Source organism: Giraffa tippelskirchi, chromosome 2 (assembly GCF_054371585.1).
Source record: "Giraffa tippelskirchi isolate mGirTip1 chromosome 2, T2T-mGirTip1v1.2.pri, whole genome shotgun sequence".
Classification (NCBI taxonomy): Eukaryota; Metazoa; Chordata; class Mammalia; order Artiodactyla; family Giraffidae; genus Giraffa; species Giraffa tippelskirchi.
Genome location: NC_137276.1, coordinates 170635614 through 170659888, shown reverse-complemented (window position 1 = coordinate 170659888; position 24275 = coordinate 170635614). Strand labels below are relative to the sequence as shown.

The following is a 24275-nucleotide window of genomic DNA, read 5'->3' as shown; positions in this document are numbered from 1 at the left end:
TTTTTTCCCCGGGAGAAGGAAATGCCAACCCACTCCAGTATTCTTGCCTGGAAAATCCTATGGACAGAGGAGCCTGGTGGGCTACAGTCCATGGGCTTGCAAGGAGTTGGACACAACTGAGTAACTGAGTACACAACTCTAGTTTTATGGGCCACCTGGGTAAAAGAAAGGCTAAATCACAGGTGACATTAAAATCTCCCAGTACTGGGTGGGGTGGGGGAGGGATGGAGTGGGAGTTTGGGATTAGCAGATGCAAACTATTATATAAATAATGAAAAACTACAAGGTCTTACTGTGCAGCACAGGGAACTATATTCGATATCCTATGATATACCACAATGGAAAAGAATCTTAAATAATATGTGTATGTATAACTGAATTAACTCTGCTGTACAGCTGAAATTAAGACAACACTGTAAATCAACTAGACTTCAATTTTTTAAAATCTTCTAATACTCACTCTCGGTGAGTATTAATACTCACTCACTTCTAATACTCACTCACTCTCACTCTCATCTATTTATATACAGCAGAGAAGATTGCTTCCAAACTTGGTGAGTCAAAAAAGCAGATGGCACAGTTTGATAAGCATCAGTCTTAACCAACTGCAGATAAGATAAATCACAAGTGCTCAGTCACTCAGTTGTGTCCAACTCTTTGCAACCCTGTGGACTGTAACCCAGGGATCAAACCCATGTCTCTTGTATCTCCTGCGTTGGCAGGTGGATTCTTTACCACTGTGCCACCGTGGAAGCCCAAGATAAATCATAGAAAAGGACAGAACTCTTCCTTGGGAGTTATATGTGCTTCCTTGGGAGCAAAGTGCTTTTTACATTATGATAATCTGCTAAAAGCATAATTTGTATTATCACCAAATAGCTTAATTAGTCCTCCTGTTAACATTCCTACACTGTCTCCTTGTAACTTGCTTTCTGGAAATCCTTAGTCCAGTGGAAAAACCCATTGGAACCCAAATCTGACTTCCTTCCACAGACCCAGAAAAAGCTACATATCTTAGAGTAAGGAAGGAGGAAAAGAACAATGGGAAGAGAAAGAAACATAGAGAATGTCCAGAACAAGGGCTAGATGTAAATTCAGCACCTATCACAGAGCTTACTCACCAGTGGGGAGAGAGCAAATGGGGAGAGGATGACTTTCTAGCTCCCTGGGTCAGCCTGTCACCATGTAGCTTCTTTATCCCACTTGATAAATTGTGAGTTCTTCCCACCATGAGGCATAGACAGTTAAGAGCTATCAAACAGAGACAGAGAATCACCACGTACACATTTCAAGTAAGGTTTTGTTCAGTTGGTCCAGATATAATGGACGCCTTGTCCAATGCTCAGTATTACCTGACCCTGAATCCTAAACAATCCACAAACCCAGGTTATCATGAAGCAGGGGTGGAAAGGTCTCAGGCTGTTCCAGAAGGAAAATTCTGTGCTTGTGGAGTCCCTGTGGGGAGTCCTCAGTATAGCACAGAAGAATCTTTGGGCTGAATCAGTCATTAGCTTTATGATTCATCTAGGAAAACTTGTTTTGTGACAACCTACACCTGCTGGGTTTGATGGTGCTTAATGGGATCTGGTACATAGCTAATATTATCATGGGAAGTGTTTTAGAATTATTTGTAAATTACTATTTATTTAACTGATGAACTTTACTGTCAGAAAGATCATTTTAATAAAAATATTATGCAATTAAAAATTAATTGATATTAAGGTCTGCTGATCAGTCAATATTACTGTATCAATATAAATTTCCTAACTTTATACTCTGGTTCTTTGACACTAATATTTGGGAAAGCTGAATGAAGGGTATATAAGAATTCTTTGACTATTTTTTGTAGAATATTTTATAAGCTGAAATTATTTGAACATAAAAAGTTAAAAAGAGTACTTTTAAAACTTTAGAAAGATAATTCACAGGACTTGACAATTTATTCCAAAACTTGTGTTTAGGGGCTGGACCCAGGAAAAGAACAACCCTTCAGCATCTCTCCTATGCTGCCAAGATGATAAAATGCACTGTAGGTCAGATACAGAGGTCTTTGATACAGTAAACTCCTAAACAAATATTAATAGTAATAATTATAGTCTAATGTGGAGATGCTTCTCCATAAATAAAGGAGCAAGTCATTATACTAAATACCCTACCAAATAGTCTCCAAGTAGCTTACAAGAAGCTTAGAAACTGCTGTCCTAGAAATAGAAAACAGGGAGTCCTTGACAAATTTTGAGCAAAGCAGGCAAATGACAACAGCAACAGTTCAGGAAGATTCAACAGGCCTTTAGTGCACAGGATGAAGTGGAAAGAGATCACACTCAGCAGACCCCACTAGGAGTTATTCTAACAATTAAGGAGTGAATGGTCCTCACCAAATGGGCCTGGAAGGAAGAAGCCCAGAGGACAGGCATTTTGAAGGGCTCATCAGTCTGGGCGGGATTAGATTGGAGGTGGGGATGGAAAGAGAGAAATGAGTCAGTGGTTACTTGAAGATGTCTCACCAAGATGACTGGCGCAGTGCTGGTGTCACTGACAGACTGATGGAAAATGGAAGGAAAGATCACACACAGGGCTTGGGGTGCAAACTCCAGTGGCTCCAGAGGCCAGGCAGGTGCAAAGTGGAGACGACAGGCAGTGGTGGCTTTGAAACTGGACGACTGATCTCTCTAAACAGGGTGGTGGTCCATGGGGGTTGATACAGTTTGGCATCAGCAGTCCTTGCTATGTGGGAATGCATTTTTGATGTCACGAGATCTTCAATTTCTGCAGGGGAAGCCAGAAATCCGGATCTCATATGTGAAAAATATTAACTCTTTAACGTTGGCAATTAATTTTTTAAAACTTTAAAACATGGCATGTGCTAAACCAAACACATCTGTGGGCCAGATTTGGCAGGCAGGCTACCAATTGTAAGCTCTGACAAAGAGAGAAGGTCAAGGGTCAAAGTTCATAAACTATCTTGGTGATACATAGGAAGATAAGAGACTGTAAAGGGATACTGTAACTAAAATACTATACCTAAAGTTTTTCCAGCCTTCTGAGCTGTATGAATGTCTCTACCCTTCAAGTCTATATATGGATTTGAATTTACACAGGAAGTCTAATCTAATCCTCAGATGGTTAAATAATAAGAATTTGAGTGCTTGCTGTGTGCTGAGTACACAGAAGTCAAAGAATTTAAAATTAAATAGAGAAGAAAACACATGCGCTCCATAAACCGTGAGACAAATTATGAAATAACCTGGGAGACTGCTTTCTCCATATTAGGTTAGAATATCTGAGTCACCTTAAATCCGAGACTGTCCCCCAAAATCACTTCCATTTAGCAAACTTTGCAATAACGCCTCTCTGTGTGTGTGTGTGTGTGTGGTATGCTTGAATCTCTAACCAGAAATCTGATTTCCTCAGCAGTGGTTGCAAAGCGACGTCTCCATTCCTCCCTCCGCTTGGGAGGGACTTAGCTGGGTTGGGGGTACCTGGGCGCCGGCAGAGGAGGGTGGGAGTGGCAGGCGGAAAACCGCTTTCCGTCAGGTTTCTCCGCTGGAATCCCTGTCTTTGTTTCTGTCATTACTCTTTAAATGTTTATGTAGGAGGAGACAGGCACCGAAATAGAAAGTGTCAAAGAGATGATGACAATGAAGATAAAAACAAGGCAGGACATTTTTTTTCAGTCCCACCTAGCTCCCTCCAACCAGAAAGCCAGCGCGCCTCCTCTGGCGTCTTCAAAGAGCCGTCGGTGGGGCAGGAAGCGGGCGGTTCGTGCTGCGGGTGCTCCTAGGAGCGCAGCGATTTCCTCCGAGCCGCCCAGTTATCTCCAGAGCCGCCGAGCAGTTCTCCTAAGAGCGTGTTCTCTCCCCCACCCGGTCCTCCTCAACCCACCCACCTACTTCCTCCGGCTCCATACACACACCAGAGCGGAGCTGCCAAAAATTTCCACCCTCCGCCCCCCTCCCTAGCTAACTTCCTTCCAGCATTTCCTGAGCTGGATGATCCTAGGATTTGTAAGACAGGAAAAAAGGAAGGCGTGAGGGCGGGCGAGAGAGACAGGATGCTGGGTTTTCGTCCTACCCAAGCCGTCTGAAGACAGGACAGCGCGCGCCGGGCTGAGGACCCACCGCAGCCCCCCCGGACGGTCTCCGCGCCCCTCGCCGCCGCCGGCTGCCCAGCGCTCTCGGCCACTCCCCGGGCTTCGAGAAGGCGGACTCCGGAGAGCTCGCCCTCCCTCCGAAAGGGAGGAAAACACCCGAAGAAGACACCGCGGGAGGCCGTGAAAGTCCCGGGGACTCCAAGTGAGGAAGTGGCACTCCCAGTGCGCCGGCCCGCCGCCGCTGCCAGCTCCGCACGGCCTGCGGCACCGCGGCCCTGGAGGAGCGCGCCGTGGAGTTCAGGCTCCGCGCCCGCGCCGGGCTCCGCGCCCCGCGGGCTCCATGCGCGCTGCCCCGGGGCCCAGGCTCTTCCCCACGCCCATGCGGCCCCCCAGCGCCGCGCCGCAGCCACTGATCTAACCTCCCCCCGGAGTCCATCGTAGGCGCGGTGCCAAGCAGAGAGGGGAGGGCGAGACGGAGGGGCAACCTCTTTGGGACTAACTCATGAAGAACAAGGGTGCCAAGCAGAAGCTGAAACGAAAGGGAGCCGCCAGCGCCTTCGGCTGTGACCTGACGGAGTATCTGGAGAGCTCAGGACAGGATGGTAAAGTGCCTTCTCCCCCCACCCCCCACCGCTTCTTTTTGTTTCAGAGCGAGAGAGGGAGACTGTCGTAGGGCGTGTTGCATTCAGTTCACAAGTTAATGTATTCCAGGCCTGTGCGCTCGTGGTACTTTTTTTTTTTAACAAAAAACATATATGATTCTTAAGGTGCATAACGCTGCCACCCCGACGTGCAGAGGTTATGTCAGTCCTTCCATTTGTGTCACACTAGCCGTTAATGGGCGGTGCTGCCACACGTCTGACCGGCTACTCTGGGGGGTGGGGGTGAGGGCGCGAGAGGTCCTGCTCCCCAACTTTGGATGTCGGAGGGGAAGGATGAGGGCTGGACCTGAGGGATGCGGTTCAGTGGGCTTCTCTGGGCACAGAATTATGACCGCCTTAGGTGTCCCTCCCGGGCTCTCCAATTTCGTCCGCTCACATCTTTTTTTATTAATGTGCTGGAAGGCAGGGGGTGCGGTGGATCCTGGCTGGGGGAGTGGTTGCACAAACATTTTCTGAATTTCTGAACTGATGCCAAATATATAGTACATCCCTCCCTCCCCCTTCCCAACCCTTCAGACCCTTTACCTCCTCTGGGCTTTCAGAGGAGCATTTGGTGTGTCAGACAAGAAGAGTGTTGTGAAAAGGTCAGAGGGCCTTGATTTTAAAATAGTTCAGGGCATGTAAAAGAATAGGAGAGCCTCTCTGTTTTCAAGGTCAGATTGGAGAAAAGGGAATCCTCCAGAGGAGAGACAATTTAAACATTTGTTGGGGAGAGGGTGAAAGAAAACAATCTAGAACAGAGTAATAGCATTTGAGGTTAGAAGTTTTTAATCATAGGAAAGTTGGGGAAATTGAGCATTAAATGACTCCTTTTGTAAGGTTGACTGGCCCTGCATTTACTCATGACAAAAAGGCCTTGTCTTCAGAAACTTCAGTGAGAAGAAAAAATCCACTATATGGGCCTTGTGTTTATACATAGATAGATACAACAAAGGGGGGAAACTGAAGGGCTAGCTGGGCAGAATAATTCTGCCTCCAGGAAAGTAATCTCAAAAACTATTTGATTAGCTCATATCAAATGTGCATCTCAAAAACAGAGCAGTGCTTTTGTTTCTATTTCTTTTTTTTTTTTCTTTAAAGACTCAGCACCACCTAGTAATTTGCAGTGGTGTGATATTCCTGTGGTATTCTTGAATTCAGAGGCTGCCGTGTCTTTAGGACAAATGAATGGCTTAGTATTTTACAGCTTGAGGGACCACAGGTTTCAAAACTGCCTCTTTTAAAACTGGGACACAACTGAGTCAATTCATTTAATCCCATCCAGCAATCTAGAGAGGTAGATTTGAAATAACATCCTTGAATTGATTTTTTTTTCTTTTGAGAACTCCAAGTATGCATCTTAACCACTACCATCAGGCGTTCAGAATGAAATGTTTTTCTCCACCTGTTTTATAGCAGGGGGGGCTTCAGGGTCTTGTCCAGGTTCATTTATGAATGTTCCCACCAAGTGAGTGTTAAACTCTGGGCCCTCGCTCCAAAGCTGAGAGGTACATGGAGGTGCTTCTTAGCCCTGCCCTGTCCTGACCATGTCACAGATCCTAGGATGAGCAAAGAATCCCAGGGTTCTGTGAAGACACCTCAAAGGCAGCCTTAAACGTTCCTCTTTCACCTGATTTATATTTTGAGTTTTCATAGATGTTTTGTATGGGGGGGGGGGATACTGTTTAAAGAAAAAAAATTTTAAAACCACTACCCAGTGCGTCCTGCCCTGGGGAGAAGGGGGGAAGCCCAGAGAGGTAAACTGAGCCGCCTAAGGTCATACAGTCAATCATGAAGGATGAAGAGGTCCCTGGCCCACTTGGCTCCTCTCCCCTCCTTGGCTTCCTTGTCTAGGCCAACATTCTCCTCTAATGATTTTTTTTTCCCCGTAAATTGAAAGCAGACGGTCCTGCCCCAGAATCAGCAAACTTTCAAGGCTGACATACCTGAATAAAGTTCAGCTTTGAAAGAGAAGGAAACTGACCCACTTAATGACCCACCATTATTGTGCCACATAGGAATTAGGCTTGCCTAATAAGCAGCTTATGTAAAATGAGAATAATTAGGATTTCTTCTCTCTCACATCTAGAACTAGTTAGGCAGTTGTCTCATTTTCTTTAGAGGGTAGCATCAATAAATAGAGTTGAGGCTAATGGTTTTCTCTAAAACAATGTGTCCTCCTCGTGACTGTTCCGAAACATGCATTGGTCTGCCCCCAGGGAGGAAAAGCTGAGTTAGGCAGTGCTCCTTTGCCCATGACCTTGGAAGTTCAGCCCAGAATGCTGAGGGTGACAAGTAACTAGGATCTAGAAGGCTGTCACAAAACTAACATTGTGTGTGCTAAGTCACTTCAGTCGTATCAGACTCTGTGTGAACCAATGGTCAGTAGCCTGTCAGGCTCCTCTGTCCATGGGATTCTCCGGGCAAGAATACTGGAGTGGGTTGCCGTTCTCTCCTCCAGAGGTTCTTCCCAACCCAGGGATCGAACCCCATTCTCCTCTGTCTCTCGCGCTGGCAGGTGGGTTCTTAAGCACTAATGCCACCTGGGACCCCCAAGACTAACATCACAGTTCCTCAAACTTTGGAGGTCAAGGACGGAATGAGACAGAAAAACTGGATTCAGGTCTGGGTGCACAGGGCAGAAGGAAAGGACAGAGATGTGGGGGATCCAAGAAAACCCCTGTGTTGAGGGGAGAGGGAGGAAAATCTCTTGAGCTGGGGTACAAGACAAAGCTGGTTGGTGACAATTAAATGTGCTTAGGTCACCCGAACATGGGGAATTTACACCCCTGGACTGAGCACAGAGGAAAAATGTCGTTCACGTCTGCAATTTGCTTTATCTGAGTCCTGCTGCATTCAGTTAAACAAATCTGATGGGACAAGATGTTTAGGTGACAAATAGGTGTTCATCTTTGAGCAGACGTTGCTTGGGGCCAGTTTCGTCTTTAATCTTGAGGACGCTGATGAAAAACAGAAACCTTTTCTTAGAAAACACTCACAGAGACACACACACATCATGTCCTGTGTACAGTTTCTGTGGGCATCTACACAGATGCCAGGTTCAGACCCTGCTGTTGACCGTCCCCAGCTGTAGACATAGCTGATGCAAATGGCTAATTTCCCCCTTTTGCTTCTATGGCCACTTTTCTCCAGCCTGGTGAGAACACCCAAGAATGGGATGAAGTTGCTCCTGGCTAACCTTTCCAGCTTTTCTCTCACCTCCCCTCCAGCACAGTGGCTGCTGCCCCAACCCCCAGCTCTCCCCTGGGAACCAGATAACTTTCTCTTCCTGTCTGGAATAGAGGGAGAAGATCATCCCTTCCTCACTGCTGATGGCTGAAAATAGTAGTTTTCTTTTTCTTCTTTTTGACCACTGACTAAGAAAACCCTTGCTTGCAGCTATGTCATGAAAACCACAGCATGGTATCGCCTGCAGTTGGGAGGCTGTGGGTGAAGCCCTGTGAGACCAGCACGCATCCAAGAGCATTTCCTACCTCTCCCCTCTGGGCCGAGTGCCTTGGAAACGCTGGGGCCAAGAGTCAAGGGACCAGTAAGAGAGCATTACAGGAAAGCTGTCTTCTGCCTCTATGCTGGTCGCACTCTCAGAGCTGAGGGCTTCCTCACTCTCCCCAACAATCTCTGCCATCTGACTCAAGTGAGTAACCACTGTCGGGGTGGTGGTTTGCCATGATGGCAGCACAATAGAACCATGTCGGGAGCGTTAAGAAAAGTTGATGTCTGGGCCTCCTCTCAGAACAATTAAGTCAGAATCTCCTAGTGCATGGGTATGTTTTAAAAGCTTCTTAGATGATTCTTATGCAGGAAAAGTTGAGAACCATTGCTTATAGTGCAGGGATTTACAGATCATTTACTCTCTGGATAAGCAGCCTTGACTATTCAGAAAGTGCCCTCTGAGTGTTTGATAAGAACATTGGTCATGAAGGTTTTTTCTAGTTCTAATCATGTTGAAAAAGAATATGTACTGATTTAATGGACGTGAGTTGAAGCAAACTCTGGGAGATAGTGAAAGACAGGGAAGCCTGGTGTGCTGCAGTCCATGCAGTTGCGAAGAGTCGGACACAACTTAGTGACTAAACAACAACAATATGTATGTGTGTGTATTTGATATGAGGAATTCTAGGAGGTTCATAATGAATAAATAAACGCCCATTACAAAATAAAATTTTCAAGCTTGATGAGAGTAAGATGGCCCTGATATCTCAAAGAACAAGGATAAGGCAATGAGAACTTCGAGGTGTGGTTATTCTCAGTGTACTTCTTAGTCTAAGTCATTCTCTTACTTTGTTCATTCACTTATTTAACAAACAGCTATAAGGTGCTGTAGAGGTATGGTGGAAGAGAAAGAAACGGGCACCCCAGACTCAAGAAATTTACAGTCTAAGGGATGTGAACAAACTTTTGGAAACCAATGGCTTTGAAGTTCGTTGTTATAACTGAAGGAGAAAATACAAAAGCTCGTATCTTCGATTAAACAGCCAAGAAACCCAAACATAAACAGGACAAAAGTCTGAGCGAGGAAAGTGAATGTTTTTCTGTTCAATAGAAGATTTAACACTGAATGGAGAACCAGGGCAAGGGCATTCCATTGGTTTAGTGGTTTCCTGCCCAGCGTCTTGCCTGGCACATTATTATCACACCTTCCCTAGCTAACTGTCCATCCATTGGGTCTCAGCTGCTTCTGGAAACCTTCCTTGATCCTCCCAAGTCAGGTGCCCCCTGCTGGGGGCTTCCATTAGGAGTTCTGGAAGCGTGCTGCCTGGAGCAGAATCCAGACTTGGCCTGTTCCCAGCTGAGTGACTGTGGAGCAGGCTACTTACCCCCTCTGGCTCTACCCTTCCTCGTTTGTGAAATGGGGATAAGGGGACTGATGTGAAGAGAAATGAGTTACTACGAACAAAGCACTTAGAAGAGGGCATGCATAAGGTAAGCTCTAAATGGAGCTTCCCTGGTGGCTCAGTGGTAGAGAATCTGCCTGGCAATGCAGGAGACTCAGGTTCAATCCCTGGGTCGGGAAGATACCATGGAGAAGGAAATGGCAACCCACACCAGTATTCTTGCCTGGGAAATCCCATGGACAAAGGAGCCTGGCAGGCTGCAATCCATGACACGACTGAGCAACTAAACAACAACAACAACAAATGTAGCTGTTGTCATCATAACATTGTGGATGTGCCCTAAAAGAACCACATACGGTCTATGCCATGACCAAATGAATGCATGAGGGCTCCCATGAAACGAATAAATGATATGGTCTGGTAAAGAATCCGCCTGCAATGCAGGAGACCCCAGTTCGATTCCTGGGTCGGGAAGATCCGCTGGAAAAGGGATAGGCTACCCACTCCAGTATTCTGGCCTAGAGAGAATTCCATGGACTGTATAGTTCATGGGGTCGCAAAGAGTCAGACATGACTGAGCAACTTTCACTTCACTTTCAGATGGGTTAATTAACTACCAAGAGGGACAGGAAGCAGATTGGTTGCCCCACTAAGCGGAGAGTTCACAGAGGGATTTCCCAGAGCCACTGGGGAGTAGAGCATCAGTAGACAGTGGTGAGGGAGCAAAACGTCAACCTGAAACTATAGGGCCCTGAGAAAGATCTGAGAAAGATACCCTGTCACTCCCGGACCTGCAGGGAACTGAGAGAGAAGTCCAGTCCTGGAGGTGGAGCTTGTGGAGACAGAACAGCCACCTCCTGGGCGTGCGTTTGGAGAGGCATCCCCAAATCTGGGCTCTCACAGTGAAACAGGAAGAACTAAAAGAGAAGAATTAAGGCTTTTAAACCTGAAGCAAACTAACTGACAGCGTGAAGCCAAACTGTAAGTAACTCTGTATGGTCTGGATGTGGCAAACAACCCACCCAGAGGATGGAAACAGCCATTCCACCTACGCACATCCCTCCCTCCTGCCTCCAGACCTCTGCGAAGAGCCCCTTGACCACACGCATAGCCTTGCCCGTCCTCCACCCCATTACCCCCAATGGCAGCTGCCTAGATGCCTTCTAACCTCAGGAGACCCAGGCCTTGAGACAGTTAAGGAAGCCCTTGGTCCTGTTGCCCCAGACCTGCCATGGAGCCCAGTGGACCATCTGCTGGGGCAGAGGGAAACAGGTTGAAACTAGAAACACATTTTCCCGTAGATGATGCTGTGGATGGTGGATTATCTCCCCAGTGCCATTAGAGCTGTGGTTTTTGATGCATTCTTTTTCTTTCCCCCCTTAGTCCATTAGGCATCTGTGGGCTATCCTGGAAACCTTCTTCTGTGGGAGTGGGGCCTGGGGAAAAACACATAAATTCCAGAAGCTGAGTGACCAAGGCAGTTCTGAATCACTGGTTGAGGACCAGTTGTCCCTGGGAGTCACCTCACTGCAGAAAGTTTCCTGGGATTTTGTGGCAGAGGGTGCTAGGGGAAGACAGGGCTGAGAGGCCCAGGACCCCGTCTGGGGATGAGAGGTGACATCCAACTCTTCATTAGATATTGTAGCTAAAACTGTCTGGAACAAAGTACTGATAGACCCCCAGGTTGGGACTCCCTGGTGCTTCCTCCAGAACAGGCTAGTCAGGGTGAGTTGTACCCCCCTACCCCATCCGTGGTCTCAGGACTCCACTTCCCTCTGTGTGGTTCCTTCACACCAGTCTTGAGGCTCAGGAACATGGCTATGCTCGCTGTTCTGGTTTTCTGTTTTGTTTTCTTTTTTGCTTATTGCTTGTCCTGTATTGAAGGCAAGGTGGCATTTTCTTTCTAACTCATCATCACACTTCCAGTTGATTTTCTTTTTACTTGCGGATGCATGTCCCACCTGATCTTCTGTTTCATTTTTATCCTCTTGCAATTGTCACACATCAGTTTAATGGGTTTTGGTGTTTCTCCCTCAAAGGACCGTCCTTGAATCCTAAGTGAGGTGGGGCCACAACCTGATGGAACTTAAGGCCATCTAGATTGCACTCCCGCCCTTGTCCCTCTAATCTGCGGCCCCCCCACCTCCAATGCAATTTTAGGTCAGGCTTAAAATAAAGAACCCCTGAGGAAACATGCTGATTTCAATTCAGAAGAGAATAGCTACTGGTGCTAGATTTTTAAGAGCATTTTTTTGATAGAAAAAGATAAGAATGTTAGGCTGCTAAAGGGAGGAGGAGGAAGGAGGGAAGGAACCCGAAAATGAAAGCTGAGCCCCAGATCACAGCTACTTGTTAATTTTTACTAGTAGAATTACAATCTGCATTGTTCGTTTACTATGTGCCAGTCACTTGATACATACAAAGTAATATTTTCGAAATCTGTACCAATTCAGATATTGTCCCCCTTTTTATAGCGGAGAAAACTGAAATCCGAGAGGTTAAATCACTTGCCAAAATTATTGAGATAAGAAAAGCAGAATTTAAATCAAGATCTGTCTGACTCCCAAAGCCACGCATAGTCTTAGGCACAAACACTATTTTCCAGAGTAGCATATTTCATAATTTGACATTTATGTCATAGTTTTGTCTGAAAAAAAAACAAAACCAAACCTGCGAAAAGTAGCCTTTTCTCCCTTGCATTGTTCTTCCCCCAGCATAGGTCTGGAATAGTAATAATAACAGCTAACGTTTGCACAGCACTTCACCCCTACCTACTCGCTTTCAAGTCCAGCCAGGCCCCACCTTTTCCTCCCAGGCCCCTCCCTGACCACTGCAGCCACAGTCCTCCTTCCTTCTTGGGACAGGCCTTGCCTGAGACTCAGAGGCACCCAATTTAGTCCTCATTGTCCTCGTTACCCTGTTTTCTCACTGGCTTTGCGTTTACAAGTGGCCGGGAGCTCTGTTAAAGGTGGGGGCTTCGGGCAGCTCATGCAGACTGGGGAGCTCGCTGCCCTCCCTGAGGCCAGCACACCGCTGATGACTGGTTTCCTCCTCAGGAAGCCGGAGAGAGAGCCCTTCTAGGAAGCTCAGGACCTGGGCCGTGGCTGCCGTGCTGGAATATCAGGAATCCAAGACTGTCCAAGGTTCCCCACAAGGGTGCAAAGCTCCTCGCAGATAGAAACAGACCCAGGCTTTGTGCAGGGCGCCCAAGAAACACCACCTTTCCCTAATGCCTTGCCAGTCACTCATTGATATGAACCACATTCTTGGTGGGGCCTCAGAACCTCCGAGTTTGTGGGATCGAGTCTCAGGCACTCTTTGTTCTAGTTCAAGTGTGGCTAATGCATACCAGGCCCTGGGCCATGCCTATGACCTAATGCTGGCCAGTGTGATGCCCATGACCAGTGTACCTCTGGGGTCTCCCTCACCACTACCCCCAGAGGGACGCGGGGAAGGTCACCCTCCCGAAAAACAGCTTATACCAGCTCTTGCTGTTACAGACAGCAGAAAACTGTTTGACATATAGAGCAGGAGTCTGGCAAATTACAAATCTGTGGCTTTCAAGAATTGAGCTAATTTGTGTAATTATGCATATTTCTTTCCCGAGCTCTTTTCATGTTTTTATTCAGAAGCCATCTTATATGGGGCTTTCAATTCAGTCCAGCAAATATTTAATGGGACTCTAGTATGCTAGATGCTCTGGGGTTCACAAAAATGGTCTCAAGTTGCTCTCAGCCTAGTGGGTTGTGTAAGACGGGGAAACAACCGAGTACAGAGGATGTAAAGAACAGAATTTTGGGCTCAGTGGGATATGATTTGAGAGAATAGCATTGAAACATGTATATTATGGTATGTAAAATAGATGACCAGTCCAGCTTCAATGCATGAAGCAAGGCACCCAAAGCTGGTGCTCTGGGACAACCCAGAAGGATAGGGTGGGGAGGGAGGGGGGTTCGGGACAGGGTCAGGGGGACACATGTCTACTTGTGGCCAATTCATGTTAATGTACTGTAAAGTAATTATCACAGTATTGTAAATTATCCTCCAATTAAAATAAAAAAAAATTTACCAAAAAAAAAATGTACTGAAAATGAAAAGAGGGCTCTGCAGAAGGTGCAAGAGGAGATGTTAACGTGTGAGGCAGGAGTGAAAGAAAACTATGAGTGGGTTGTTTGTAACGGGAAAAAAATCAATAAAACAATAAACATCATCTGACCAGTGAGGAATGACGGAGATGTGGGGAGATACAGCGGTTGGTTTCTGCAGACAGGAAACCACATGGTTTTGCCTGATACTTGTAATTGGTCACACCCTCCTGAGCCCTGGGGGAGAAGATGCTGAAACTGTGGGAAAGGTAGTTGAGAGTGACTTCTAATGGCCCTGGCTGGGGTGTCAAGCTGTCTTCGGTGGCAGCAAGTGATCTACCATCAGGAGAAGGCGCTAAGGCTGATCACAAGCGTGGCAGCTGGTTTGGCTGTGTCTGTGCCCTACCTAAGAGCAGGGGAATTGAAAATTATGTTTAAGGGGAAAACTCATAAAATAATGTTAACTGACCACCCTAATTATGTTTCCTGCTTAATCTAACAGAATGGCATAAATATGCAACCTCAGTCTCTCCCCACTGTGTGTCAAGGTTCTGATTTGCGCCCCCCCCCCATTTTAGCTTTTTATTTTTTGGCTGAGCCATGCTGCTAGTGGGATCTTGGTTCCCCAACCAGGGATTGAACCCTGGCCATGGCAGTGAAAGCTCGGGATCCTAACCACTCAACCACCAGGGAACTCACCCTCCCCCATTTTATATATGAAGACCAACTTAGAGAAGTGAAGCAACTTGCCTAACATCACCAAGCTAGGAATTGGGAGAACCAGAACTCAAACCGCGTCTGTCCGACATTCAATTCTCTTTCCACAGCTTTGTCTCCTCTGGACCCAAACCGCTGCAGTTACGCTGGCAGTAATCCGTCTGATATGCAGAGTTCATTTACCCATGCACTGTCAAGGTGATAAGTTCAGTAGGATTTAGTTCGACTTTACTAAAACTGCTGGCATCCCCAGTTTTTCAAAGTCAAACATGTAGGTTCCAAATGGCAGGATTCTAAACAGAGAGCATGCCCTGTTACCATAAGTAGCCCCTTCCACCACTGCTTTCCCATCTGTTTCCTGCATGCTGAGTATTATTGGGAAACAATGATGTCAGCTCTTCCATATAAATCTACACCTCCCTGCTCGCCCCTCCCCTACAATGCATATTTTTGTTCCTCTTTCTGGCTTTTGTCTTACTGTTCTGTTCTTTAAGACTCACGCTTTTTGGCATTGATTGTTGGCTTTCTTTTTAATAAGTTTTAGCTATTTAAGCTGCACTGTGCCCTTCAAAGTGCACATGCTTTCTTGGGTCTGTATTTGGAAAAGCTTTTGTTTGGTTAACAGCTAGAGTATGGGCCTGTTGTTAGTGAAGAGAAGCCATTTTGCTTTCTGGAAAAGCAAAAGCAGGATGCAGGGCTCTGAATCTGGCTCAGAGCCGAGGGCACAGACCCCTCAGGGGCTCTTGGGGGCTGCATTTAGCTGTTGGACCCTGGGCACAGAGCCTGTAGCTGAACATACCCACTGAGTAATCTGTATTTCCTCACCCAAACCTGACTGTCAAACAAGACTTGCTTTCTTCAGTTCCCCCATTTTTTTTTTTTTTTACTGCCCCTAAAGTCAACTTTGTTTCAGAAAGGATTGGGGGAGCTATTCTGGAGGCAGGTGGGAGGGAAGGGTGTGAGTTGTGAATTCTGGGTTCAACAGTTCTGGACCTCTCTTTTTAAGGCTCTGGCAATGATACTCGAACTCTACCTGGCATTAAGTTTGACTAAAATTGTAGTGTTTACTTTTAAAGTTTAATTTCATTTAAAATTTAATTAAAATTTTAATCAAAAAGTTTAACAATATTGGTCAAATTTTAGTGCACTGTTAGGACGCTATAAAGAGTATTAGAGATACTCCTTTAATTCCCTTTTGAGCTCCTTGAAACAAAATAGACCTGTAGCAAAAGTTTCAGATGGGCGCTTGCGTAGGTCCTGCAGTATCTGGGTCTGTGGAGAACATGCGATTCCACGGAATGAGTTCTGCAGAGACAGGGCTGCCCGCTGTAAGTGCGCCTGCAGGTCGGTGTTCTAAGGTCAGCCCCTCAGAGACTCTGCTCTTGGAGGTCTGAGACGGGACCTAGGAATCCACATTTTTGAAGATGAGCTCCAGGTGATTGTGGTATCTTTGGCCTACTGATCTCACTCTGACTTGCTTGTAAAAAGCAGCAGCTAAGTGAAACCACATGATTTTTATTTTTTTCTTGTTACACTTTTTATATTGCCCCAAATTTCAACAGTGAACATGTATTTTTTACTATTTAAATTGAGAGGAAAAATCTTTTAAAACTATGATGGGATTGGGGTGTCTTGATTCATTGAATTTTTCACGAAGCCATTTTGTTCCACTCCTTAGTTAAAAGAATAATCTTCATAAAATCTCAGTCTGGTTTCCTGCCTTAATAGATGCAGGCTCATGAAATCAGTTAATCTCTCTAAGAAGCAAAGCATGTAGCAAAGTGGTTAGTGTGTGGCTTTTATGCTGATCGTCTGCCTTGGTTCAAATCTCAGCTCTACCCCATGCTGATTTTCTGATTATGGATAGGTTACCAAACCTCTCTGTGCCTCAAGTCTCCTCATCTATAAAGTGGGGTTGTGAGAATAAAAGTGCGTATCACACAGGGTCATTGTGACGATTAAATAGGCTAGTGTACTGCCTGGAATTTAGTTAACCTTCCGTAAGCATTAACTACAGTTATTTCCTTGGTGATTAGAAATCTTAACCTGTTTCAGCCTCATTACTCAGAATGTGGTTCCTGAGTAATGCTATAGACATGCAAGTTGAGAAGGAGCTGAGAAAAAATATTCCAAGGCCCCCATATGCCCCTAGGGGCGGCTGCTGCTTTTTTAAAAATTCTATTATATACACATATGGAGAAGGAAATGGCAGCCCACTCAAGTATTCTTGTCTGGGAAATCCCATGCACAGAGGAGCCTGGCGGGCTATAGTCCACGGGGTGGCAAAGAGTCCGACACAGTGACCAAATAGCAACAAACAGATATGTGGATAATTATTTATTTTCTTTGGTTGAATGCATAAAAATGCTAGTTTTTAGATTCTTATCAGTTAATAAATATTTCTGGAATGGGAATGAGGTAAAATTTCTAAATTGAACATTTCTTTAGTAATCAGAAAAAGAAAACAATTTAAAAACAAAACTGGAAAGAAATAAAATGAGGGTTATGGGTTATGGCAAAAGGCTGTAATTATAATGACAGCCATCCAACCTTCTACTTTTCATCTGTATTTCAGGAGGGTTATAAATCTGGCAAGTGAGTCTGTTTGTGTCATTGATGGAACAGTGTAAGGAGGGGTTTTAGCTGGCCTGTATGACGTTTCGCGTATGCCTGTTTCTTTGCTCCACAGTTGCATTTTGACAGTTGTCTGATGAAGTGTCTCTGGCTCAATTTTAGGCTGTATGAACAGCATCTTAGGCTGTAGAGTGTGTATGGATTGAGGGATCCACACTGCACTCTTAACAAGTTGGATCCAACAGGGAGTCTGTTCATTTCTCAGTGTTCCATTTGAAGATGGAAACTGATACACAAGACGTATATTGAGGAAGGTGATCAGGATGGTAAAGTTTAGATGTTTATTACCTCTCATGTCCAACAGGGCTTCCCTGGTGGCTCAGAGAGTAAAGAATCTGCCTGTACTGCAGGGGACCCAGGTTCGATCCCTGGGTTGGGAATATCCCAGGAGAAGAGAATGGCTACCCACTCCAGTATTCTTACCTGGAGAATTCCATGGACAGAGGAGCCTAGCGGGCTACAGTTCATGGGGTCGAAAAGAATCAGACACGACTGAGTGACTAACACTTTTATGTCCAACAACTGTCATAGTTTCCTAAATTGTCTCCATCTTTGAGTAGAAAGAAAATGAGCTCCTTAAAAACTGACCGTTCTCTGTTTATCTGTGTGTTAGATGTTTTCAGGGCTGGTTCCTTTCTGGAGGCTCTCCGGAAGACTCTGTTTCCTTAACTTCTCCAGCTTTGAGAGGCTGTCTTCATCCTTTAGCTCATGGCCTCTCATCACATCACCTTTGCTCCCTCTGCTCCATCCTCACCTGGCCTTCTGTCTGATCTCCTGCCTCTCTCTTATAAAGACCATGTTACTACATCAGATAAACCAAAATAATCTCATCTCAAGATCTTTAGTTTGATCACATCTATAAAAACCCCTTTAGCCATATGAGGCAACATTTACAGGTTCCAGGAATGAGGACTTGAACTTATTTGAGGAACCATTACTCAACCTACCACAATCTTTTTTCCCCACAACACATGGTCGGCTCCGCAGATGTTAATAATGTGAATGAAGGGAATAGGGTAATGATTGCGAGAATGGAGGAAGAGATGGACATCAGCATTTTCTCAGCATTTACCACGCACCAGGCACAGGGTCAGCTGGGGCACAGGGATGAACAGGCATTGTCTGTCCCTGTGGGGCTCACAATCCCGATGCAGGAGGTGGATACATCCTCTGCTGAGTCTCACACAAACCACCGGAGGAAGTGGATGTCATTAATTCTGACTCAGAGAAGCTAGATCTTCTAAGATGAATGGAATCTAAGTAGTCTCTGCCTGTCCCAGACAGGAGGAACAACATAAGCAAAGGTGTTGAGGTGTGAAACAGTGGCAGGATCAACATTCTGAAAAGAAGAACAAAGAGAACAGGTTGAAGCCTGAGCCACCTACCTGCCTGGATGAGGTTTATTGGAATGAATGGCTTATTCAATGATAAGTTTAAATCTTCTAGGGAAAAAAAGAGTGATAAGGAAAGAAAAAGTGATAGACAAATGTGCCAGTGTGTAAATCCCAGAATGAGAAAGGAAGAAGAATCTCAAGCCTCATTTAAAGTGTGTGTCCTTTTTGCTGTTTCTATTGTTGCTGTTGAGAAAAAGTTGGGCCCCAGACTAGGAATAAACTTCCTCCAGGTGGAGGAAAAGTGAGGTGCACCAAGCAGCTGTAACTCAGGCTTTCATAGTTTATATCATCTATTTATTTTCCATCTTGGGAAATTTCACTTCTGTCTTGTGGATGATAACCAGAGTGATGTCTAACATTTCAAATCCAAGTTTTATTTGACGTGAAAGTTTTTGTAACTTTTGTTCCCGCCTGCCTCCTGGTCACATTTCTACTGGATCCCATCTCTTTTTTCCTCCAGCTTTCTCTTCATCTTTGTCTTCCCCCAGTGTAAGAAACCACAGAGCAGACAGCAGATCTGTCATTCTTCAGTTTTGCTCCCAGGTGGCATCTTGAGCTTGGCCCCGTGGGCTCCCATTCCCTTCCTGGCTAGGTGCCCCCACTCAGAGCGGTGTCCTCTCCCACCCGCCTGGGTCCCTGAATCGGAGACCTCAGCATCCCTTGGAGGTGGGCCTCCCTGTCCCGTGCCCGCCTCGCCCTTGCCAGATTTCCAAACTCCAAGAACTAAAACTATACTTCAGTCTTTGCTTCCCCTGCTGGCCAGCGCTCAAACTGATTTTGTCCCTTGTGACTGAAAAGCAGAGTCCTAGAAGGGAGTAAGACTGGTGTGTCGTCAGCCGCTGCCTGAGAGGCTCCTCCCAGACTCGTGTTCACCGCAGACTAGGGGCATCTCCATTCCTTCCCTGGGCTAACTCCTGTAGCCGAGCTCCACCACACCTCGGATCCTGAGTGTAATGGCAGGAGTCATGAAAAAAAAATGCAGGATGCGACTTTCATGAGGAATCAATACCTCACACAGGTTCGAGCTATCCTTTTCTCCTAAAATTATAAAAATAATTGTTTAAAAAATTCAAATGATGCAGAGATTTATGAAGTACCGAGTCTCTTCCTACATCGTTGCAGTTCCATTCATCAGTTCACAGTCTGGGCTGGATTCCTCTAGACCATTTCTATCTGGAGAACTTTCTCACTGTGCTTGGTCTATACTATCCAATATGGCAGCCACTGGCCCCATCTGGCTGTTAGCACTTGAATGTGGCTAGTGCTACCAAGGAACTGAATTTGAGCCACATGTGGCTCATACTACTGTATCAAACAGCACAGAGACCTTTCTTTGTGTACGTACTAAAAAATACACACATTGAATGATTCTCTTTGGTTATTTTCCCACAAAGTTGCAACATATATATGTCCTGAAAATATGCTGTTTTAAATAACAGTAGATCTTAGAAAACTATCCATTTTTGTAATTATAGTTCGATCTCACTCTTTTAAATCACTGCATGGGATTCTGCAGAATGGATGGTTTTTAAAGTTATTTTTTTTGGCTGTGCTGGGTCTTCATTGCTACACAAGCTTTTCTGTAGTTGCAGCTAACAGGGGCTACTCTCTAGTTGCAGTGTGTCGGCTTCTCATTGTGGGGGCTTCTCTTGTTGTGGAGCACAGGCTGTAGGGCATGCAGGCTCAGTAGTTGCGGTTCCTGGGCTCTAGAGCACAGGATCAATAGTTGTGGCACACAGGCTTAGTTGCTTCATGGCATGTAGGATCTTCCCAGACCAGGGATCAAACCCATGTCTCCTCCATGTCTGGCAGATTATTTACCACTGAGCCCCAGGGAAGCCCTAAAGTTAATTTAAAAAGAAATCAGGTATCACATTTCTGTGATTCAAAATGTGAAAGTATATAAAGTGAAAGTGAAAGTCGCTCAGTCATGTCCAACTCTCTGTGACCCCCATGGACTATACAATCCATGAAATTCTCCAGGCCAGAATACTGGAGTGGGCAGCCTTTCCCTTCTCCAGGGGATCTTCTCAACCCAGGATCGAACCCAGGTCCCCCACATTGCAGGCAGATTCTTTACCAGCTGAGCCACAAGGGAAGCCCCAAAATATATAAAGGATATAACAAAAAAAATCTTCCTCCTATTCTTGTCCTCATCCTTTCTGTTTCTCACATGAGAAGCAACTAGTGTTCATTTTCTTGGAAATCTTTTATAGATAGTCTGTGCACATACAAGCAAATATATATATATTTTTATAAAATGCCATAATTAATGTTTCTAATTTATTTTTTATTGTAGTTCATTTACAGTCTTGTTAGTTACATATATATACATTCTTTTTAAATAATCTTTTCCATTATGTTTATTGTAGGATATTGAATATAGTTATTTGTGCTATTCAGTAGAACCTTGTTGTTTTCCATTCTGTATATAAAAGCTTACATCTGCTAACCACAACCCCCGTGTCCATCTCTCTCCCAACCCTCTCCCCCTTGGCAACCACTAGTCTGCTCTCCATGTCTGTGATTCTGTTTCTGTTTTATAAGTAGGTTTGTTTGTGTCATATTTTATGTTCCATATATAAATGATTTCATTAAAATATCATAATTTATTTGACCATTTCTTTATATAGAAATCTCCCTCTTTTTACAAGTTCCTATAAGGCTTCTCTTAAACTGTCTAAATACCGATGGATTGATTTAGTATTTATTGAATATGTTGTATGGGCTATGAATCATCTTCATTGACCATTTCTATTATCTATAACTTACTGAATATTAATACTGCTTCCCTTTGCTTATGATAATGGTAGAATTTCCTAGCTCAGTTATTTCTGATTATGCTTTAAACTTGTTCTCCAGTCTCCCTGAGGGATGTTGGTTGGTCAGCCCATATTCTGTCGCTTGGGAGTCCAGGCCCCAGGTTAAGGCTGAGGCTGGGAGTAGGGACAGTGAGAAGCTGTTTGCTGGCATATTCATCGCATCTTCATCACAGTGCTCTGGTCATCAACCCAACCTGGCCCAGGCCGCAGAGACCCAGGAAGCGCAGCAAAAGCAGGTGAAAGGGAGGTAGCAGCCTAAACAGAAGCATCCTAAAGTTGACCATCTATAGTTTTGCAGAAACTAAGGCCAGAGGATATCTTAAAGTAGGATTGAAATTAGTTATGACTGTAGATCTTACAGTGGGCAAAAAGAGAATGTCTTGATGAAGGCTTGTCATCAGTGTCACTCACTAAACCTTTCAGTGACTTCCCAGTGCCCTCCAGACAAACATCAACTCCATGAATACCAGCAGGGTTTACCAGCCCATCATCTCAGACACCTGTGTCCTCTGAGGCCTCAGTGGACACCACCTCACAACCTGAGCAGGTCTCCGGGCCACATTGTACTTCTCGTGGTTCCTCAGAAGTGGTGGGGTGAGGATGGAGGGTGTGTTCTACCTGGGTATTTTGCACATGTGTACATCTGTCATATGTATGTGGATCAAAGTGGAGACTGTGGAGGTGGAGAAGTGGCTTGAGCTCTGGTGGAGTTTAGAATCAAGTCTTCATTTGACAAATGATGTCCTCTGGTTTTGGGCAAGTCAAAACACTCACTGAATCTCAATTTCCTCATCTAAAAGACAGGACTGAGAATTTGATGAGATAATATATGCAAAGGGCTTTTAAAATGGAAAACAAATACTGTAATTATCCTGCAGTTTAGACACTGGCGCTCAAAAAGGTTTGAATGGCCCCAAAGTCTGTATTTACTGATATACTATGAATCTGATGCTGCCTCTTAGACCTCACCCGCAGCTCCATATTGGAAGGAAAAATCAGGAGAGCTGTTTCCCTTACGTGACCCTCCCCCACAGCCTTGTGCCTCCCCCAGCCCTGCCAGCTTCAACCATCCACTCCCGGCAGAGGTACTTTATGACCTTGAAGTATGTCGTGCAGGGGCACACCTAGGGCTCCAGTGGCGCCCTGGTCACTCAGCACCAGGATCAGCCTGGACCAAGGCAAACACAGAGATAAGTGAATCAGGTGCTAACACATCATGTTTGAGCTGAAAGAATCTTAGGAAATCGCTATGCAAACCTCTCATTTAACTCATAGAGAACCTGGGACCCTGGGGAGTATGGTCACTTGCCCCAAAAGATGCAGCTGGCCCAGTGAGGCTTTCTGGCTACTCATTAGTGTTGGCCACAAATCATGGGTCAGTGTGTTTCTCAGAACCATCTAGCGTCAGGGATCTGAGATGGGAGAAGAGACGCAGATGGTGATGCCTTTAGGAGAGAAGGAAGATTCATAAGCCCCCCTCACAGCTTGAGGAAAATACCTCTTATTGTGAAAGTGAAAGTGAGGTCGCTCAGTCGTGTCCTACCAGGCTCCTCTGTCCATGGGATTTTCCAGGCAAGAGTACTGGAGTGGGTTGCCATTTCCTTCTCCAGGAGATCTTCCTGACCCAGGGATTGACTTCTTATTATATAGCTGGTTAAAAGAATGACACATAATTACTGTCATAGAATGGTGTCAATATTTAAGTTTAAAAGGTTACAAAACAGCGTATGAAATATATGTAATTCAATTCTGGTAACTATGTATGTAAGAAAAATTGTGGAGGAATATGCTCAAAACATTAACAATGTTTTTTTCTAGATGAATCCTTTTCTCTTTCTTCTGCATGCTTTGCTGGTTTGCTGTGTTGTCTGAGGTTTTTTTGTTTGTTTGTTTTTTAATGATAAACACGTATAATGTCTATACTTTGATAAAACAATAAGGTATTTTCATTTTTGTAAGAGCATACATATTATCTAAATTATTTCAGCTTTCTTTACTCTGATTTTGTGTTCATCAGACATCTTTTGTCATCTGTAGCTTGCTCTCCTGTGCAAGGCCCTCATCTATATAGAGCCTAGACCTAATTCTGAATTCCTATGAAAAATAGTGAAATTGCCCTTTGAATTTACAAAGTTGTCCCCTCAAAACTTGGTTTCAGAGAACAGATCACTCTCAGATAAACTGGCCGAATTCAGGTTCCTGTTCTGCCAAGAAGACAAAGAGCCCCACCTACGATGACTCCACAGAGGCCCATGCACACACCCTTTGAGGCCCTTCCTACACATCAGCTGGACCCACAGTCCTTATAGCCACTGCTTGGGCTTCAGGGTAAAGCAGTCTTGGGAACCTTTGGCAATGAATCCCTGAATCTCTGACATGGGGCAAGAGCTTCAGTTTGAGGTTGTGGCTGCTCTGGCCACAGGCTGACACTCCTGAGAGACTTACATGATACCAAAAGAGTGTGAGATAAATTTGGGGGGGGGGTTGTAAAAGTGAAGTTCGAGCTACCAGAAGGACAGAGAACCTGCCAAGATTGCAGGGGACTGGGGATTGGGGAGTAACTAACCCCTAGATGGCACCTTACAAAGTGATTGCACCAAATCATCTCTTATCCTTCACAGCCCTGAGAGTAAGATGAAGCAGGTCACTGTTACACCTGCTTTCTCCAAGGACACAAAACTAGTCACCCCAAATCTGTGGCCTTTACTTACTACTCACTAGGATGCAAGATTTATGTGCTTCAAGTTCATGTTTAAAGCTATGGGTTGGCTATCAGAAGATTTAGATATTTGTCATGTGACCTTGTAGGATTCCCTTTATCTTGCTGAATGTTAGCTTCCTCATCTGTAATTTGGGAATAATAATACCTGTTCAACTTGCTCCATGGGGTGGGGATATGACAAGACAATGGACATGAAAATAGTGTGCTTTGAAAATCAGTTCAGTTCAGTCGTTCAGTCGTGTCCGACTCTCTGTGACCCCATGAATCGCAGCACGCCAAGCCTCCCTGTCCATCACCAACTCCCGGAGTTT

The 24275-nt window shown here is 45.1% G+C and overlaps 1 protein-coding gene across 3 annotated transcripts in view; it reads left to right on the top strand.

Annotated features, from left to right (window-relative positions):
- The first annotated feature begins 3724 nt into the window (after nucleotides 1–3724).
- Nucleotides 3725–24275, top strand: part of ARHGAP31 (Rho GTPase activating protein 31) — a 120925-nt gene continuing 100374 nt past the window's right edge. For all 3 annotated transcript variants that reach the window (XM_081571971.1, XM_081571970.1, XM_081571969.1), the window contains exon 1: nucleotides 3725–4695. In XM_081571971.1, the coding sequence (XP_081428097.1) occupies nucleotides 4596–4695 (100 nt within the window). In that variant the 5' untranslated portion in view covers nucleotides 3725–4595. The remainder of the gene's footprint in view (nucleotides 4696–24275) is intronic.